The following is a 22,250-nucleotide window of genomic DNA, read 5'->3' as shown; positions in this document are numbered from 1 at the left end:
CTGAGCCGAGATTAAATTAGAAAGCCCCTTTGTTGATGCCTTCCCACAAAGCCTTGTTTATCGACCTCTGATGTTCAGTGACAGTTTCTTAATCCGCTCGCCTTATTGTTGTAAGCAGCTCTCACTGTTGTCTATCCTCTCAGCCAGTGGCTCTGACAGTCCGAACCAATCACAACTTAGCATTTTGATCCCCCCTCCTTCCTGATTAACTGAGCAATATCCAATCACTGGCATTGTTTCCTTTTGTTAGTCCTCACTGACTGGCTCGTGCATCTTGAATGTGGGAATTAGGGGATCCTTACCGGTTTCTAGGTATAACTGTGACGTCAGATTTCTACCTTATCCACTGCAGCCTTATACAATGCTGTTATGTGTAAATTAGGATCTTGTTAAAGAGTCTCACGCAGACTCAAGGATCAAGTGAAAGATGGGTAGATAAGCAAAATGTTGCAGTATCTCTGCAGCCTCGAAGAGATGTCAGCATGGCTTCAGATGTCATTTGCAATTAATGGGAAGAATCAAATGAAGTTTCCTCTCGATTTAATCTTCAAATTATTTGTGATTAAACAATAGTTTGAAACAGTTTTACATTAATAAAGTAATTTGCCTCAAAACTAAATATATTTTAATAATGGTTAAATGGTTTCAGTGTGATTTCAATATTAATACTAAACATGTTGTGGTTCCAGCCAATCAAATGTGATTTATTTATTGTTTTTGCTGCTGTTTGAATCGCACAAGGAATTTAATTTAATTTGAATTGCTGGTTGCTATACAAAGGTGAAAACGCTGAAAAAGACCAAGATTATTTCCTGGCATTACAGTTGTTATGAATTGAAGTAGCAGTAATTGTGTTGTCAGGCTGGCTCTTACAAGTAAACTGATATAACTACATGAGTGTCCTGTGTGGTAATGTCAGTTTATTTATTCCTCTTGGTTATTTATGTATTTATCCCTCATACTGCCCCAATCTGTTGTCATATTTGTGTCAAGTTGTGTCCACCGTTAACATTTTGGTTGAACTAATGTATGTTTTGTTTTTTTCCTTTTGTTTTCTGTCTCTCGTCTCCTCTTTTTCTTTTATCATTTGTCGTCGTCCCGTATGGCTGCGGCTTCTCCCGCTGCTGATGCTGTTGCTGCCCACTATCACCAACCCCCGCTGCACGCAAACCAACCACTGCCAACATCCGGTCAACATCTGGTCTACCCATGATGGACGTTTCTCCCTTTTGTGCTTTTCTTTTTTCTGTCTCCACCCTTTCCCCCTGCTAGCCCCATGCAGAGTTGAGAGAGCACCATGCCACCTCCGGTAAGCACCTTTCAGACCAAGGGCAGTGCACAGGGGAAGGGCCAGGGCTCGTATTTAGGGGCCAGTTGAACATAAGGGGGTGTGAGTGTGAGAGCGAGTGTGAGAGCGAATGTGAGAGCGAGTGTGAGAACGAGTGTGAGAACGAGAGTGAGAGCGAGTGTGAGAGCGAGAGTGAGTGTGAGTGTCTTTTCAGGTAGTGCAAAAAGTAAACAGTAATGCACCAATCTCGCACATTTTCTCTGACAAAAACTTGTTCCGAATGTGTTTACTTTGCCATGGTGATGTGTGCTTGGTATAATTAAACTTTTGATTGCTCTGCCAGTACCTTTGGTTTTTCGAGCACAGGGCCAACCTCATTAATAAACCACTAACTGCAGTTGGTCACGACACTGACTTTGTTCATTGTTTTTAAAAAACAACAACATCTGTAACACTTCTGCCTCCAAATTTAGTTACTTCTATTTGTGGGCTGGGTGTTAAAGACATTGTGAAAAAACAGGTCAGTGTGCAGATACAAAGCAGAAAATGTGAAACTCTGTCTTAAAAGTTCCCTCACATTTATTTGTGACACTTAATTCATAGTTTGAATCTTAACCCTGTTTTTACATCTGAATCTGATTATTTATTTTTTACACAAATTTAAACTCGTTAAATCCTAATTTAGATTATTATTATTATTAGGTTTAATGTTATGCTGTTGGCATCGTATAAGCATTGTATTGATACATATATTGAGCTTTAAAATTATAACACAATAATTATTGCCATGGGTTTACGTATTGCCTGGCAGCCCTATAGGAAAGTGTGTCAGTGCATACAGAAGGAAACACACATTACATGTGCAAAGCTTCATTCACAAACCCACAACGATTTACCTGCTATACACACACTGCTGTCTGATAGGATGAGCGGATGCTGACAGGGCTGGATAAACTAATGGATTATCTTGTGTGTGTGTGTGTGTGTGTGTGTGTGTGTGTGTGTGTGTGTGTGTGTGTGTGTGTGTGTGTGTGTGTGTGTGTGTGTGTGTGTGTGTGTGTGTGTGTGTGTGTGTGTGTGTGTGTGTGTGTGTGTGTGTGTGTGTGTGTGTGTGTAAAAATTCATAGTATGCATTCCACAAAGTTTGTCTAGCTAAGGTAATTTGCAAAAGACTGGAAGGAGAAATTATTTACTAAACAATATATAAAACATTAGTTTTTACATGTGAGGGAAATTAAAAGACAATGAGGATACAAATTGGATTCAGACTGAGCTTGATTAAATGCATCTTCTCAAGAATAATAATACTACAAACTGACTTTGAAACACTTGTGACTGTATCTAGTTATATAAAGTGAGTAGTGTAGTAAAACATCAACCTCTATAGAACTGGAAATAAAATGTTTGGTACATAACATCTTGTTTTTCATTGAAAGAATTATTGAAAGAAGACATAGAAAATATTTCAATAGCTCTCCTTGACCAGGTTGGAGGAGGATTTTTTTTTGCACCAGTTAATGAGAGTAAAAGCACAGACTGGTACTGTGAAGGCCACTGAGAATATCTTATCTGCAGTGTCTTCACTTGAGGCAAGTTTTCTCAACATGGGAGAGAGGAGGTCCTTGTCTCAGTGTGCCTCAGTAAACAAAGGCCCTGTTCACTCCGGGTGTTAACAACTGTCCTGAGTCATCCGATCACAAGTCGACAGCTCGAAGTTCTCCTGTGAAAGCACCCAAGAAGCATTGAGAACAAGGCGATCACTCAGAACCCAATCGGAGGTCTGGGACTCATGTGGTCACATTCTTTTAGCTGCGTGAATATACATGTTTCCTGATCACATTGAAACACAGCCTACGCAGCTCACCAGCAACAGTTTCACAATGAACCAAATCATTTCACACTTCTCATTTTTGTATCCGTTGATACAATATGGTCTCTGTGAACACAAATGTCATACGTGTGCATGATTGTGTGTATTTATTATACAAAACTGTGTCAGGACCAATTAGAATATGGCAGGCCACCACAGTCTAGATATTTCATGAGAAACAATGCGATTATATTTTGAGTGATGTTCACAAATAATTCCTAAGTCTATAGTTGTACATCAGTCTTTGTAAACCTGTAGGAAAAAATTTGTGATAGCGAAAAGGAAAGAGTCTGTGTGAATTAAACCTTTTAACTAACGATGTCAGTGGTGAGGTTAAAGACCCTGTCAAATAATAAGTGCTTCTTTGAATGTTTGTGAACAGATATCAGGCAGAAAGCTACTTGTAAAACTCTGCCTTAAAATAGTTTTAGAGGGGTTTTAATACCAGGTCTGAAGAGTGCCACAGATAAAACGTGTTTAAACATCATTCATTTATTTTGGTCCTCTGCCAACCATTACTACCAGAACACTCCTACTTGTTTCAGTCCCACCAAGTATACATAAAGAGGTGATGAGGGATACCCACACATGTTAGAGTTATTAGGACTCATGAAACACATCTTTCATCAAACTTGGATGAAAAATGTTATATAATTTATTAAAATGTGTTACGAAACTGAGGGCTGCAGCTAGCAAATGCTCCACCAGGGGGCTGTGTGGAGATGCTCTCTGCTCTCACACAAGATTGCAACATGTCTCTTTATTATTTCATCGCTCATCTGCCTTTCAATCTTCCTCCACCTCTTCCTCTCTGTCCTCTCTCTCTCTTGCTCTCTCTCCTCCAGCTGCTGTAGCGTGCAGTGATGACACCGTCCTTCTGACCCCAGGCAGGATGAGCCAGCGCCAGGTGAAGGAGCGGGACAAAGAGAGGGAGAAGGAGGCCGGCCTCCAGACGCCCAACAGGGAGCATGTCTCCACCCCCTCGACCCTCAGCCCGGGGGTGAGCTACACCCACGGTAAGATAGACAGTCGGCTGTTTAGAGAACGTGGGCCAGCTGTTAAACTGCTGATGTAAACTTGTGTCATGGTTTGCAGAATATAATCATGGGTTTAACTTATGACATCATTTAATAAATACCCCACCCTGTAAAATCCAACGTTATGATCTGCACTCGCATTCGTTCTCTTTTTATTTCACATATCTCACATGTGCAGATGATTGAAATATCTTATTATGAAGGAAAAATAGCAATGTGGCAAAAATAAACAAATGCTTCCCTTTGTTTGAGAAGGGCTTGTGTTTCTACTTCTCCTGTTTTCTCAGTGTATTTCATTACACTTTTGTGAGAACATTTCCCATTTGATTCCATTTGTCCTGTTTATTTGCTGTTGTTCATGGAAACTCACAACTGATGTGGTGATCACTGTGTAACGTGTATTTCCTCTGGAGTCAAAACGCACGCCACACTCGGAGTTTCTTGCTTTAAGAAAATATGTCGGAAGCGGTTCTGTCTCTCCAGTGTTAAGCTGCTGTTGATAAAACGTATCACTTCCTGCAGATGTTTCACATCTAAGTGAGAAAATGTCAAGACTGGAATAATAAACTAGAAGGGCACCCAGTTGGCCCAATAATCCCCTTATGAAATAACATTTAAATTCACCATTCGCATTTTCATTTGGATCTGCATCATAGTTACACACACTATAAATAAATACCAGTGTTTTTTTTGTAATGCCTCAAATTAACTAACAAACAAACCAACCAGCAAACAGACAGGATGAAAAAACATAAACCCCTTGGCAGAGTCAGTATGAAGGTCATTGTCTTACAAATGAGAAGAGGCTTTGGTCGCCACAGCCTCAGTCTGGTTTAACCAGTAGCTTACCGTGGCTTGTGTTGCAAATCTCCGTGACAATGCTTTTTTGGACTTTTCTCACTCAGTTGTCTGACTTTACGAATCTTCTCGCATTCTGTTGACACAGTCGCTTCTGTTTAACAGGACAAGCACAGGGGCTGCTTTAACAGTCCACCAGTGGATTCAGTGAGAGAAAACTTTCTTACATGACAGATTTTACATGGGATTCCATTTCTTTGACGATCTGGCCATCTGTTTCGCACAAATCCCCAAACGTTTTGTGTTACTAAGGGTTCTGTGCTATGAGGCTGAAGGCAGAACTCCAGTTTCCTCTGCGGCGATTGACTTGATAAACTGCATGAATATTAATTGGGTTGCTGAACAGTCCGAATGGCTGCCTCCTAACAGAAAGGTCACAGACTGGTTCTAACATTCAGTATTAACAGTCTGAAGTTGCGTGTTCTGTCTGCTTTTACCCCTGAACTCCTTAAACAGATCTACATACGCCTTGAGCCTCTTAACATATATAATCCTCTTTCCTTTGTCTTTGCTTTCTTTATCTTGTTTTTCTTAGGTTTAAGTTCAGACTTAAAGGGACTTTAGAGAATATTTTTGACATTTCCAGCTCGAGGACGGCCGCCAGTGTTTGGTCTTTGCCTTTCCCAGGCACTCCCGCTGGAGAAACAATGACTCATGCTCACTCGCTGGGCAGTTCTGTCCATCTCACAGAGGCACAGCAGTAAACCTGCATGGTCCAGTTCTTATCTTCTCTTTATTTCTTTTTTTCATGTTCGATCAGTCACTGAGCTACAACTCAAAATAGCTCGGGTATCAGCTGATGTACTTTGCGATACATCATAAATACCATGTCCGCTCCCCTTACCCACCTGATGTATCCCTGTTATCCTCAACCTTTCGCTTTGAGGAGGACATCAGAATTTCCTGCAGTTTTGTAAAGCGTATCATTTTCTTATGTAGACTCTCATTTGGGACTTTCCAGAGTTGATGATGGACAATCCCACACAGCATAGAGATAATCAAATGAAAAAGGAAGTGAATAGCTGATGAGAAATAAACTCAAGGGTAGATCTGGCCAGGGTCTTACGTCACCCCCTCCATTCTGCTTGAACCTTTTTCTTATGTTACAGTGCCCCCTTGTGGATCCTTTTCTGTGGTTAGTCAACTGCTGCCAGTAATGTTGAAGGATATTAATCTTATCTATTAGTCTTTTTCAAAGATTCACAGAGAAAACCTAGTAAAAGGCAGACTGTGATGTTGGACCTGGTGGAAAAGCTTATTTTGCACTTGCCATAGAAACTGGTTTACAAGTCAAGTTGTTTAACTGAAAATTGGTTTTACGATTCGCTATGATACAGTCCTGCATGTCAGTATTTTAAATATATATTTGTCAACTGTTGGCTCATAGTTCGGAACCTCTAAGTAAGAGGCAGAAAGACGACATCTTAATAGTGCTTTGACTCATAAATGCTCAAACAAAGGTCTTCACTAGATGTTTTCAGTAAATCTGCTGTACCAGGTTTTACTTCCACACGATGATTGGAATCTAATCGTATTGCTGAAGAAGTTTTGACATCTCGGTCGGTTGTTTCCTCCAGTTTTTTGATAGTTGTAAGCCACTTTCCCACCACAAGAGGGAGTAATCACATAAGACCATCTAGGGATTATTCTTCATGGTTTGCCAACACACAATTTACTCTAAATTGTAGATAATTGACTCATCAGTGTGATCTCACTCTACTCTGACATAACTGTGATTCATATCCGTGTTTTTGTGTGTTTGTGTGTGTGTGTGTAATCATTCTCAATACACAAACAATCATATGTGATGGGGTCAATAAAAACTTGCTCTGCGTCACTGCTTAGCTGCTTCTAGACTTTTTCTAACGTGTGTGTTCATGTGTGCTTCAACAATAAGATCAGCCAGAGATGTAATATATCCACTCAATCAGAATTCATACAGTCATCTGGCGTCACTGCTGCACACCGTGAATCATATTACATTGGCATTCTAAAACGGTAACTGGTCCCCTGAGAGCGTGCAGTGGAAACATGATCCAGCAGAAGTAAACATACCAGCATGAGCGGCTTGTGTCTGTGCATCTACCTCCCCTCCCAAGCATCAAGTAACTGTGCAACAAGAGTCATGAAAGCTCTCTCTGACCCCCCGACTCCCTGCAGCCCAAAATGGGGTATCCATGGCAACTGATTTTTACTCCAGCTCCCTCTTAGTCCCGTTTCAAAGTGATGGCCGTGTGTGCTTGATCAATGTGTAACAGTCTTGGACATTTTCTTTAGTTTAAAGTTTGCGGTAAAAATTGACTTTGAATCTTTAATGTGGGGTTTGATCTGTGTATTCCACGGGAATCACGACGGGTCGACTGTCGCACTCTGAGTTATTTCCCAGTTGGAGAGGAGCATTGTAAGTGTTGTGTGAAAGTTAACAACCCAGGTGGAAAGATCAATGCTTCATTCTGGTTGTTAATTTCCACAGCTCAGTTTAGTGAGTCGATGCCGCTCAGTGAACAATAACCATGATTTATAGAGGATGATTTCTCAAGGTATATAAACACAATAACTTTTGATTGCTCTACCTGAGTGAAGTGACTCACCTCTGATTGACGCACACTATAGTAAACACTTTAAACCCCTTGTTTACATGGGGTTTGTTGATCACAGTCCACATCTTTCCTCTTACTTCTGAATCTGAATCAGTGTTTTGGGTGTTGTTATTGACACATTTACTGAAAGCAATTACAAAGTTCTTACTCCCTGAATTGAGTTTAAAATTGCAAATCCCATATTAGCAATCACATTGGTACATTGCGACAGTTTATTGCCCATTGGACACAGTGAAAAACGTCCCTCTAATTCAATTTTGTTTTGTTTTGTTCTGCCACTGTGTGGGAGCTTGTCTTTTCTTTTTCATCTTAGAACTTAAATTGGGTTACTTAGCAATAGGGACTGAGCAGGACATCCAACAGTTATATTAAATAAACTTGTCAGTGGTCTTTGATGTAGAAACTTTGTATTCAAAATACTGTATCCTTGGCATTTTCTCAATCAATCAATCAATCAAATTTTATTTGTGAAGCCCATATTCACAAATCACAGTTTTAGAATCACAGGCCATCCTCTGCCCTCAACCTTCATCAAGAGTAATGAAAAACTACTGACACTGATCATTTGGCAACTACATAATATCTTAATATCGATCTTAACATCATTTAAGACATTTTAAATCACTAACTAGGACACATTGCTTAAAAGTTTTCAACTTAGTAGTATTGATTTGCTCTGTAATTATTTATTCTCTTGCATTTCTTTTGCATTTTTGATTAAGCTTGAATTTATTGCAGCACATCACACTATTGCTTCAAAGTCAACATGAGTATCAAATTGTATTCCTTAATTTCTAACAGTAAAAAGCAACACCAATAACTCTTGTTTTTGCACTGCCTCCTATAATAGCAGATTTGTCTTGCAAACACAATAATGGATGTAGGTCTTAAAATCTAATTTATTTGAAGAGAAACCTTATATCCAGCATCTTTCAGAGCAAAGATTTAATTTAAGGGATCCTTATCAGTAATGAAAATATACACATACAAAATAGTGGCCAATGTATAGTTATCGGATTCTAAAATATGGCCATTTGCTGTCAAAATGAGTCGTGCTTTTGTAGAGAGCAAAACAGTTCTCTATCGTAAATCCTTGCTGTGTTGGTTCATGACTCACCCTGGTCTCGCACCATAATTGGAAGTGTTTTTTCATTTATTTTAATCTGAGTTTAGTTGCGTCATCACGTAAGCACGGACAAACACTGGTGTCTGTTGTCCGGCTGTTACGTGAGTCTTCTTTTCCTCACGATTCACCGGGAACAAAAATAAACCCAGGAGGTTGTTTAATAAGGTTTCTTCAAGTGGCTTATAAGCCGCTCTCGCTTTAAACACCTTTTGCTGCCTTGACCCTCTTTCTAGGTAAACCCAACGTCTACTTGTACTGCAGAGTGAGACAAAAGGGCAAAGTTTAAGATAGGGAGAGAATTTAAAAAGAGATTTCCAAGGAAATGGAGAGATTTGGGATATATATTTATATATATGGAAGAGAGGTGAGATGAAAGGCAAAGGAGTGCAAAAGTGAGAAAGCAGGTGGGGTCAGTGCGGATTTGAGATCAGCCTCGGGGATTATACCCTGTCAGACAGGGTTAATAACATGGAAGGGGCAGGTCTTATCTGCACTCCAGCCACTGCCAGGCCGGTGTCCTTTTCTTCAACCTACGCTCTCGTCCAATGAGCCGCTGAGCCCTTGGAGGCCTGAGTGCTAAGAGGGAGAGGGCCTGATGGTGGAGATACACATCATAGATAAGGAAAAGTCTATGGAAGTAAAGGAGGACAGGACGACGTGATGGACAATATCTCGGCCCTGAGGTCTGAGCTCTGCTCGGACGGCCGGAGGCTTGTTTGGACTAACATGATCTGGATTTAAAGCACAAGTGATTTAGCATGATATGGGAGATTGGACCGCTGTCAGCACTTGACCTTAGCACACTGGCTTTAGCCTGAACGGAAGCTTCAGAAAAGAGGTACCATGCAGTTTAGCTTGTTAGTGTTTCAGCTAGCGCGACCCCTTAACCCCCCCTTTTGTCCTGGTTGTCCTTGCTAATATGAAACCCACCCCCATTTTGCTATGATGACTCTCGTGTTGCTGTCTGTGTTGTGCTTTTACATGTGTGCATTTTCTGTGTGATGAGGAGAGAAGGAAGACTGCTCTAACATAAAACCGCTTTTACGCACCAAAGAAACGAGGTTGTTGATTCTTAAAAAGCCTCGACTGTGACAGTGAGTCTAACAGGAGAGAAGTACAGCAGAAGATACCTGTAGGCCAGCGTTCAAAAAGCTGCTTTGTTCCAAAGCTAATCCCAGGCTTACAGGGTTTCCTTGGATGCTTTACGTAATACTGGGGAGGTTTGTCTGCATGTGAAACACAGTATGTTCTGTATACATGCTTGGTATCCAGTGAATTGCAACCTGTGGGTTACTGTGTCACATTCTGTCTGCAGGTGATTTGCAGCTACAGAGACAGATTGTTATCCTCCTGTGACTTCAGACTGTCAGTGTGTAATGATGAAACAGTTTTTTACTGTTCAGCTGAAAAAGAAAAAGCTTAGAAAACTTTGTTTTGGTCTCAACCAGAACTGACTGTAACTGATGGTAACTCTTCTGAAGTGATTTTACATTTATCGTGGTAAACTTGCTATAAATTCTTAAAGTAATAGCAGGTCTACTGCCATCTTAGCAACTCTTTGAGGCTACAGTTTGACAGAATGCTAACATCCTAGCATCTTAAAAGTACATTAATGGCTGATGGCTGTTGAGAGTAACAGTGACCGTCCCCTGCCAGAACTGGTTTTGAAAGTATTTTCCCCATTAATTTTCTCCATTGACATTTGACAAAATCCTTATAATGAAAAAATATAACCTGGAACAAGGCCGAGCTGCTTCTAGATGAATCGTGACCGTATAGCATTTGATTCAGAGACAAAAAAAACACTAACACTATACTCCAGTACATGACCTTTTGACCAATGACTATTGTATTCTTGTCACTGTCATAAAGGGTCACTCTGTGGTAAACGTAATATAACTGTGAAAGATCGTACCCAATATGATTTTTACAGTACTGGTTAAAATGTCCATGGTAACAGCTAGCTCCTTCGATCAGAGACATCGCCATTAGACCTAAGCATTGTGGGGAATGTAGTTCTTCTCCTTTACATTGCGAATAGCATACGACAATCGCATAGCTGTGGTTTGTGCCCCCTAGGTGTAACAATATTATGGCTGATAATCAAAATCTTCTTTTTGCTTCCGGATTACACTTCTGATCTTTGTCTTAAAGCAAACTATGGGACAAATTAAAACTCTGCCTTCTTAATGGTGCTAATTAAAAGTCATTAAAATTCACCCTGAGGGGGACCTACAGTTTTGTGGTAGTCCAAGCAGCAGCTGTCAAGATATTTCACCTAAAGCCACAAATGTCAAACTCAAACTCATCAAGGAAATGTCAGGGTTCATCTTTGCGACAGCACGGATATCTGTATCAAAGATTTTTTCATATTCAGGCCAAAGTGGTGATTTAACTGATAGACATGGCTAATAAAAACACCACAGTTCTTTGTCTGGAATCAACTGATCGAAATTAACTTTCAAATGTCAATATAGCAATAACTCTGCCCCCTCTGGTGAGAATCAGCGTGTTGAATTGTTGTTCCACAGGGCAGCTGTATATCCTCACTCTTCCACATGTTTACCTGCTTGGCATAGCAGCACTCCCTATATACCTGACACCAGCTCACCTGATACACATGAGTGGTGGAGCAGATAGACGTAGCACATAAGTAACTCTATCTGGCCAGTCGTGCTAAAGAGCTGATATTCAGACAATGTTCACCCAGTTGTACACATAACTGATGGTTCCTTCTCACGTCCTTGTGATAAGAATGCTTTTTAGAAAAGGTTTAATAAAACGTTTTTATAACAAAAATGTATTATTACCAGGAAGACAGATGGCAAAACCTGTGGTCATAGGGAAAAGCTAATGGTAGGAGTGTTGTCAGCAGGTTAATGCCATTCTTGAGTTTGGATTTGTTAGCGAAGGTGGTGAGGTAAGGATTGGCCAGAATCACTTCCTACTTGAGAAACGTCCCAGATGGTGGCTATACTTAGCCGATGTGCCATTGGACCAGTAGAAATGGACTTTTTCCAGCAAGCGGGTTAATTAGATCTGGGATCCGCATTATACATACGGAACATCCTAATTACCTTTGTTAATTAAAGCAGAGGAGGTCAAAGCTGCTGACTTACCAGTTTTGTATTCATCATTTAGCTTCAGGGAAAGGGATCGCACTGTTTACCTCTTGAAGCTACCTGGGATGAAATGTCTCTGTGGCCACTTCGTATCATGGTTCGACCCGATGCCAGGAGATTGCATTTGGAGTGGCTCAAACGACAGAGTAGAAAAGGGTACTTCAGCTGAAAGGGAAGATGGAGATGCCAGTGGACTGTGGAGGGATATCCACAGCAGACAATGCGCCTCAGAGACTGAGTTTCAAAGATAAGGCCTAATGGCAAGTCTTTTCATTCCTGCAAAGAATGCATTACCCACCGGTGTCCTTGCCGAAGTATTTTTTCCAACGCACACTTTATCATCATTTGGTATGAGCAACACAGATAACCTCAATTATCCTTTATGGCCGTCACCACAGCAACTAAATGAGTTATATTGTTTTAAATAAAGAAACAACTCATTATAACTGAATCAAAAAACTAATTCCAAACCAATCAGCTTTCTGTCTGGTCTGAGCCTCAGTTATTCCTTACAACACAGCTAGATTTGTACCATGCGATAACTTTTGTAGGAAACTGTGTCCTCCAACAAAGCAACTTCCAGTGAGTGTCACATGCTCCCTCACAGTCGATTCCTTTGTGATCAGCCCTATTTAACTGTAGTCAGTCTCAGAATGAATTGTTGCCATGGTATTCATCTAACACTGTCCTGTAAAACACTTTGAGTGATCATCAAGACTAGAAAAGCACTGTATTAATACACACCATTACCATATAATTTGTGAATCTGGGTACTACTGAATCTCCTGCTTTAAAAGCTGTGCACAGGAAGTAGTGCTATATGAATATGATTTATACTGGGTAGAATTTCAATTTTGATCGACCGGGTTGGTCACAGAAGCCTGGGATTGGAAGAAATTTGTTATGCGTTGGAATTATCTGAGCGCTGATGTTATAAAGTGCTTCCTTCTGTCCTCAATAGAGTTTATGTTGCGTGATTGTATGTGTGTGTGTGTGTGAGTGGTTGTGTTTCTCTGGTCTGACGACAGCTGTCTCTGTAGCACTTACAGTTTGTAAGCTCTATGTAGTGTGGCTAGCAGGGAGAGGAAGGATGGTCTGTATACTGTTATCTTAAAGGGGTATTTCACTGCTGTTGATATAGATATTATTAAATATCGCTGGTCTATATAGGCCATTGACTCATAACCTCTGAAGAGCCGACCAAAACCAGTGTTTCTTTGATTAAATACAGTGCTTACATTTACTAGGTTCAAACTTAATCCTGCTCACCACAGAAATCAAGCAAACATAGCAAGCATTACGTATGTGTTTGTCATACGAGAGATATTTGAACAATACAGCCTGCCGGTGATGGTAAAAACTTTTTTTTACGTTGCAGTGGACCACCGATGTGGTAATACTTCTTCTCTCTCCATCCAAGTGTTTGAGTCCACAAAACACTTCTGGAGTCTTAGTGGTAAACAGCATTGCAGCTGAATCGTATACAATTGAAAACAATCGGGACCTCTTCTTCAGACATAATACCACAATAGAAAAAACATAACATGCCTCCATACTGCTTGTGTGGTTTCATCCAAGTGTCAGGCAGCCCCAACATTCATTATTGACTTGAAACAAGGCCATTTACACTGTGTTTGAAGCCTAAATGTCACCTGATAGCCTCCTCGAAGGCGCCTTCACGTACCCTCGGGCACCTCGGCACCCCGCATTCTTGCCCAAGGGCATAGGCGGGGTGCGCGTGGCTTCATCTGTTAGCTTTGTCACTTCAGGTAGTGGACTATAGGCTTAAAACTTGTGTAAATTATGCCGTTTCGAGTGGAATATGTGTCTGGGCTTGCGGACACTTGGATGACACCACATAAGCAGTATCGAGGCATGGTGTTTTATTTTATTCTTCTGCCTGAAGAACAGCTCACTTTGGATGAAACGCTGTTTACCCCTGAGACTCCAGAAGTGTTTTGTGGACTCAAACACTTCACCCACCCTTCCATCGGCCTAGTGGTGGACTATCCCTTTGAACACTACCTGGTAGCCTTAGTAACTTTAATGTATTGAATATAAACATACAAATATAATGTTTGCAGCCTATTCAAATATAATTAGATTAAACATTTTGAAATATATATAATATATAAATAGCTTCACTACCAGTGTTTCAGCTGTTTTTATTCCAGCTAGCTGCCCTGATGCTGCCAGTTGTTCTGTCCATTCCTGCTGGAAGGCAATACTATCAATAGCAGCTCGAGTTTATGCTTCGCTTGGTGCACATACTCATCTTTATTCTGTGACTCATGCAGTAGAACTCCTGTCCAGACTCTGACAAGTGCTATGGTTATGTTGAGCAAAGATTTTTGAACATTTGGGAAAAAGAAATGTGATTTTCAATTTCCACAGCTGTTGTGTACAAACCCTCCTAGTATTTTTTTAACATCATCCGCTGATGTCAGAGGAGTGAATACAGAAACTTAATTCAGCTCGGCTAATATTTTGAAAATATTTATAAGTACCCTTGACGTCATAGACACACCACCCAATGACTAATCCATTAACACGGTTGAAAAGCAGTAAAGTGCCCCTTTTGAATCTATAATAATGAATAAAATATGTAGCGAGAGGGATATAGCTGAATAGAAAGATGAGATATGGAACATAAGGGCTATTTCCAAGCTAAGATGCAGCTCTCCTGCCCATCCTGAGGAGAGGGAGTAGGAGGGGCTCAGCTTATTCGTTATTAAGTACTTGGAGGCTGCTGCTTTCATACACACTCGCAGAGAGAAAGAGACTGTGTGTGAGGGAGGAAGGGAGCTGTTGGTTGAAGGAAGCGTTGAGGAGAGCAGCGTACTGCATTGCCTCGGCGACTGCTGTCTGAGCTACTGTGTGTGTGTGTGTGTGTTTGTGTGTCTGTCTGTATGTGAGTGTCTTTGTTGCTTTTCTCACTCACACGATATCTGCGTGGGACAGATCGGACTGTTCCCCCCGACTCCCCCATTCCTCGACCCTTCTAGTCTTTTGAGTTTCCTTACCTTCCCCACACCCGCGTCCCTCCCTCCCGGCTTCCCCACAAGGGAGCTGCGCACCGGCCCCATGATGAAGGAGGAGGGCCTGCTGAGTCGTCGGCGTTTCTCCACGTGTGGCGGCACAGCATCGCTCCGACCGCCGCATCCGGACGGACGCAAACTCATCCGCAATGCCTCCTTCGGGGGCTATAACGAGCTGTCACCCATGTCGCTGCCAGGTTGGTGTTTTCCGATGGTGTTACGGAGACAGAGCTCCACTCTGGGAAGTGTTGCTGGCCCATAGGCTTACCCTCTAGTTTTACCTAATGACTGACAAGTATGTGTGTAGCTGTGGCTTTGAAAGTGAAATCTAATTTGGAGTACTGAAGCATGACTGTGTTTGTTGAGATGCACGTTTGATTGTGAATTCCAAACTGAATATTAACAGGCTTGTGGTGATCTGTATAAGCTTGTCTGAACTCCTGTGATTCAGGGCTGCTCGGTCTTGTATTTCAGAGAGTGAATTTTAATGAGGTTTATATAAGATCTGCCTGAATGACTTAACAGATTTACTGCTTCAAACTTTTTTCAACCAAAGAGAAGTTTTTCTTTTTTTTATGTTGGCATCAAAAAGTTGCATTGAAACTTAAAAGTCCATACATCAGGATATACGACTTTCATGGACCCAATGCTCTCATGCATTGGGTTGTTTAGAATTTCATCTTAACATCAGAGACGTGCTCACTATCAACTAGTTCAAATGAAGTTGCATCTTGACTCTGTGGGCTAAATGTTGATTGGTAGAAAACCCGTCATCATAGGGTGGTGATGTGGTCATCTTTCTATATCCGATGTACATATTCCTGTTGCCTGTTTCATGTCATTCCATTGACCAAGGGACTGGGGGAGATGACAGGAAAAGGGGTGTAACAATGTGCCACCAACTGTAGTGAAGAATAAGAGGACTTCAAGCTTGTTAACAAGGGTGTAAGCGACACCTTATCTGAAATATTGAAAGAAAATAGAGACAATGGTAAATGTAGATTTAACTCTGTAACATAAAAAAATAATTTGTTAAAAGTCACACTAGTGTCATCGATCCTAAAACAGAATAATTTCAGCTCGAAATGCTTTAACTATTTCGTCAGAGTGACCCCCCTCCCACTTCAAGGACTCTCATGTCTCTCTCTACAGTTGGAGAATGAAACATATAACTGTTTATGGACTACAGAGGTAAACCAGGTTGGTGCAAACTGTCAGATGGATGACGCAGTGCCCATGCCTCAGCTCAGCTGTCTTTCTGTTAGTCAGGCTCTGGTGATACCTCTGTGATAGTGTAGTGATAATCCTCATCGTGCATTTTTTAGAAGTGCACCAAATCCCCCCAGAACACTTAGGATTAAATCAGCTAAGTGTTCGTTCGTGAAATCTCTGCCTCCACCTTTGTTTGTCCTGCTGAAAAGGACACTAACCTGGAGGCAGACAGCTGGCAGCCGCTGGAGCGGTGACAGAGTGGATGTTCTCTGCTCCACCTTCGCAGATGAATGTTATTAATCCAGCAGAGGCTGACTGTGCTTAGCTGCCACTTTTCACCTACGCACTGCCACACTGTTAATGCACAAATCCACATTCATGCGACCTGCCGCAACCTTCATCCCCCCCGCTATTTGCCATTGAGCAACTCTGCCATTTCACTGCTTTGCTCAAGGGTGCCCCAGCAGCAGCAGCTGACGAGGACGGAGAGGGTGTTCGTCATCGTCTTTATCTCCTCAGACCTTTCAATGTCTGGGGATTTGACATGACGACCTTTTGGCCCCTTTAAAGCTTCACCTCCTCCAGCAATAGGAATATCTCGAGCTGCGAGACGTTGTCTGAGTCATGATGTTTTATCCTCAGTCAGCTCCCAGTCTTGGCTCCATTCATCCTCATTGTAGTCACTCTGCTAACTGGCACCGGCTCTAAGAGAAGCTGCAGGAGACAGCTGGCGCAGGCAGGCTGCATTTACTGTCGTACCTTCTCATACTTTCCTTGTTTTTTTACACCCACACATCCTCCACAGTAGAGTCTGCGTCTACTCTATCTTTATCACTTTCAGGATTGACGCTCTGTCTGACGAATGGTTGATGACTCAGTTTTTCTTAATACGTTGGTAATGCTGTCAAAAACACACACTACCAAACAAATTGTGGTCAACTTATTTTCTCTCGCCATTTCATCTTTTAAATGTATTATAGATGAAATGGACAGGTTTTCTGTTTGTTTTGCAAAACCCAACGAAGCCAAAAATAATTATTTGCCCATCAACAGAAAACTGAAACCTTTAAAGCTACAGTTGAAGAAAAAATGCATAACATTTGATGATTGATTTGATGTGTCCAACTTCTTAAATATAAGAGTTTGAAATTTAGTGCTACTCAGTTTTCAGCCAGTGTCTTTTGATGAATAATGCAATTTTCATTCTTAATCTTTTATTATTTAAAAATGGAATTCTGGGGAATTGCTGATGATATTTTAACTTAATACCAAAACAAACAAACCCCTCCCTTAACTGGTCCCTGAAGGGCTGCACCCCCCACACTCATGCACACGCATTACAAACAATAGCAAATTGAGCAACACAATTTTGGCCAAATGTGAGCTAAATAAATCTGTCCGGCAGAAGCAGAGCGACTTCTTCATCCCCTTTCATAACCTTTTCAACTTCTACTGGTCTCTCGACCGTTGAAACAGCTCACTGATGTTTTTGACCTTTGGTTGTTTCATTTTGTTCTTTGTGTTCTCTGTGGTTTATCCTTCAGCACTTAACCTTTAGAGTGATATTGCGAACATGATTGTTGGTATCTTCCCGTACAATAACATAGTGGCATTTCCAGTGGCTGACAGTAAGCAGACGGTGAGAAGGCAGTAGGAGAATTTGACATATTTGACTTTAATAAACAAAATCCAGGAGTTAGATTCTTCTGAACATCCTTTCCTCAAAATATCAGAGGACAGGGCAATCGGTCATTGCCTGTAGTCCCTGCCAAAGTTCAAGCAAAAGAGCCCAGCGTCTGACAGTGCACATCAACCCTGCTGAAACCATAAATATATAACCAACACAAAACAGCAGCCATAACAAGCAACCTGATGCCCTCCTCTCTCATCCAGTCACATCCTGAAATATCACCACTTCCAAGCGATAATGTGCTTTTGTCTCATCGAGCTTCCTGTGTGCGGACAGAATAAGAGTATGACCCACATAATGTGGTTTGCGCCATTTTATCTCAGTTGTTGTTTTGTTCGTGAAGTACAGGCTGAATAAGTTACCGGTTCAGAGACCTGGAAGCAGACCCGCAGACCGAAATATATCAAGTTTGAGCTTAGCTCTGCTGGTTTGAGTGAATCTGTGAATTTCTCTTACTTTTTCCACTTTCAGCTAAATTACTGAAATATCCACCATTAAATGTGGCCTGTGCACTTTCAGCTGTTATGTTGACTGTTGTTGTCTCTGTAGTCAAGGACTACCTGCAGGGGGGAAATTGATTGGGGTGGTTGAACACGGGGTATTTATAAAGCCAAAGAGAGAAAGAGCCCTACCATTGTGGTCGATAAGTAGCTGTAATCACAGCTCATCCTGAGGTCAGCGTGACTCGGCTGCGTGTCGGAACAATAAGTGGAGTCTCTGTCCATGAAGACAAGATGAGTTTTTGATTACCAGTGCAAGTGGTGCACAATGAAAAGAGGTTAGCTGTAGGTTAGATATACAGTAAAAGACCCTATAGGGATATATGGAGCTAGGGTTGGTAATCCTTGAAAATTTAGCAAGAGCAGGCTACACTTTGAACACATGCGACCGATACAACACTGACACTGACCCTCTCATCAAAGCTATGCCCCCAAAACTTATGAACATACAATGTCTGACAATTACTAAAAACACGTCTTGTAAACAACTGGTAATGCTCAATGAGAGTATGGGCAGCAGGGTTATAGCATGTGGACCACTGATTTCATTGAATTTGAATGAAATTATTGTTATTTATATGACATTTCAGTCCAGCGACGGCCACAGCCTTTTTTCCCCTGATGACTTTATTGATGGCTATTGGGAAGAGAAGAGGATTTTAACAAATATGATAACCAATACATCCGTGTTTTAAAAAAGTGCTCCAGACACATTACATCACATTTCATTTGGCGGGTGCTTTTTTCAAAAGCGACATATAATCAGTACATTCAACATCTATGAGGGGCTATTTTTTACATGTGAACCTGAGGTGTTACAACTTATTATAGCATTGATAATACATGTCAGATTTATACTCAAACATTACAATACTACACATGGCGTATGCTGCTAACTGGGTAGTCATCCAAAATTAAACAGAAAATCAATACCAGCGAATGTCCTTATTTGTATTTTCCTTTTCCTTCAACGGATCAAGCCATCTTTCAGTTTTCCTGAATCTAGAGCCAAAATAGTATCTCCACGCATGCTGTTGCCATGCCGAGGTTCACACAGGAACAAGCATTCAATTTACTCCTTAAAACTGATGCATTCTGAGGAGAAACGGGCTGACAGCTTTTTCCTCCTTGTGTTGTTCTCAGGTCGCCTGTTGCTATGGCAGCCCTCGCATTTACAACAACAAATACTGAAGCTCTATTAAAAGCTGGAAATGTTTCTATCGATTTTCTTCGGTTGAAACCTAAATTTCTTCATATTTAGCCGTCTCAAACAATATAGTTTCCTTTACTTTCTTCTGCACTATTGATGTCTGATGTATACGCGTGCCTCTGGTGATCTAGAGTGTATGCGTTTGTGCGTATGTGTGTACATGTGTGAGGTGGCGCTGTTATATATGTATAACCACTTTCTTTTAGCAGCGTACAGCTCTTTCTCTCCCTCTGTTTTCATCAGTCCCTCTACTGTTCTCTTCTGTCTATGATCTTTGATGCAGGGTGAGATCACTGCAGCTCCAGTTTTTTACAGGCGAATTCCCCAGTCTGTCTGCAGTGGGACGTGAGGCTCCTAACTGCTTCAACCACACACATGAGCACAGCAAACGCTGGGTTTGTCGAAAGCTGCAGCACTAAAACGATATTTGATATAAAAATAAACTGCTTTACACGACTTATTTTTGCTGTAATTCAGTTATAAATCCCTGACATTGTGGGACAGTGAGTTGAAATGTGAGGATGAGTGTGTTACATTAAAATTATCCATTGTTCAGCTTTTTAGCTGTGCAACAGTTGTGTGGCTATGCTCCAACTACTTTAATTGTTTTTTCCCAGCATCCTTGGAGCAGTTTATTTTTGCTCAAGGATTATGGATAGTGTGAGGGATCAGGTAAATGTAAAATCTGTGGCCCACATTTCAGCAGCCAACTTGTAGGAGGCAAGGCACAGTGCCATAATGATGTGATGGCACAGAATGTGTGCCTAGACAATCATGTTTAATAGTTATTAGATTAGAATACTTAATATATAATTGTTCACATAAAAGTATCAACCTTAGACTACACACAATCCAAAAGATCATTCTACGAAAAAATAAGGAATATATGTAACCATGAAATTATTAAATCAAATCCAGAGGCTGAAAGAGGTATGTCAGGCTGTTGAGCCAAACAGCTTCGCACCAAATGAAAAATGCATGACGTCAATAAAATATATGTGAAAGACACCCCACTAAAACCCTGATGCCTAAATCTGCTGGTGGTTTGACTATCTGCTTTGCCACTGTCCCCAGTTGAAGAAACGGTACAAAGCACATTTCTAAGCGTAGCTATCGTCCTTAATGTATTTGCGTAATCCCCAAAATGTAACAAGAGGGTTCATGTGGATTGATAGGATTAAGATTTTAAAATAAAGATCCCTCATATCCAGTTGGATTATTTGAGACCCTCTGTGTTATGTTATGAGAGGATTTTTCGAAAATAAATGGCACATCTGTTGTTAAAAATGGCCCCTGGGAAAGAAATGATCGTAATTTTTTTTCACGATAAACATAATGTGGTTTTGTTTCCCCACAATAAATGGTAGCTAAATATTAATGAACCTCATTATTTTATTATGTATGGTGTCTCTAGTGGCTGTAATTATTGAACAAGTTGCCTCAGGTTTTCGGTCTGATCCCTTTGGCGTGGAAAAGTGTCCTCCTGTAGTGTCTCCAATGGAAATGGGACACTTGGTGGTCTGCACTGATTTATTCAGACTGCCTGATTACTAATTGTCAAGCATGTAAATTGGAGTGTACTCACACTGACTAAACATCCGCATGCATCCCAGATTTATCTCTCAATATCATCTTATCACATGTCCATGTATTACTATATCTTTTGTTGTGTTCAAACCAGCTCGTCTGTTACTTCATGAACCACAAAGCAGCAGAACACTCTTCGTCTTAATGAATGGAATTATATATGTTATGATCATCCACTCTTGTCCATACATGTGGAGATTAAGGGATGGGGGTGGTGATTATGTCATCTCAGGTGGCTCCGCTATAAGTGGCTGAATTGCCCTTGAGTTGTTTTCAATCTGAAGTTGGCATGGCGATGTGTCTGTCAAGTGGTCACAGATGGTCTGGTGGGACGTCTCATATCCCACTGAAGCTGGATTCGCATTAGTGCCACACACACACGGCAGGAAAGACAATCACATGCCCTGATGTCTTGATTTATATCGCCGCTTCTGCTTGAACTAATTAAAAGGAACACGGCGTGGCTCTGATGTTGGATTTTATCAGCTAAATGGAAAGACTCCTGCTTCTGGGGGGGTTCTCATTTAATAAAGGGCAGGTTTTTTGGCATAAGAAGGATCTCTCACCGATGCTTGGGTTAATACTTCCGTGGCATCATTCAAGCAGCTGAAGTGTTCTCGAACCAAACTTGCATGCATGCGACTGACTCTTGGTCAAGTAGCACTTAAAGAGCATGAACATTATTCATACTGTTTCACTCCGATATGTTTAACTAGCTAGTTAAGTCAAATTGTATTTCCATCTGTAGTGAAAGGTGAATATTATCTACATATTCTCTCTATTGCCTCATTCTCACTATCTGCTGCTGCAACCGCTTTTCTCTTCTCTTCTCAACATTCATTTAATAACTCAGGATCCAGGCTATGTCCTGAAAAATACTGAAAAGGATAGGACTATTTTGCAGCAAACTCGGGAACACACCCATTTTTCATTAAAGCAAATGAGATGCAACTTGTAATGATGAGACTCTGCAGCCATCCCTTGACTTACTGATTAATACTGATGACCTTTGGATAGGAGATGGATATTATAAAATATTTAAAGGCTCTCTGTCACCTTGAGACCACCGGTGTCACCATCTGCCTGGAACCCAGTGGGGAATCTGTTGCTGG

General features: G+C 41.1%; 1 protein-coding gene across 6 annotated transcripts in view; it reads left to right on the top strand.

Moving 5' to 3' along the window:
• The window catches only part of osbpl8 (oxysterol binding protein-like 8), an 80,928-nt gene that overhangs the window by 39,859 nt on the left and 18,819 nt on the right, over positions 1-22,250 (top strand). For 5 of the 6 annotated variants that reach the window (XM_053414736.1, XM_053414735.1, XM_053414734.1 and 2 more), the window contains 2 exons: positions 1,273-1,309; positions 4,004-4,174. In XM_053414736.1, coding sequence (XP_053270711.1) covers positions 1,273-1,309; positions 4,004-4,174 — 208 coding nt within the window. The remainder of the gene's footprint in view (positions 1-1,272; positions 1,310-4,003; positions 4,175-22,250) is intronic. The other variant, XM_053414739.1, reaches the window with a different exon arrangement.

The sequence above is a fragment of the Pleuronectes platessa genome, chromosome 22 (assembly GCF_947347685.1).
Source record: "Pleuronectes platessa chromosome 22, fPlePla1.1, whole genome shotgun sequence".
NCBI lineage: Eukaryota > Metazoa > Chordata > Actinopteri > Pleuronectiformes > Pleuronectidae > Pleuronectes > Pleuronectes platessa.
The sequence above is the reverse complement of the archived record's forward strand: the minus strand, read 5'-3'. Positions and strand labels throughout refer to the sequence as shown.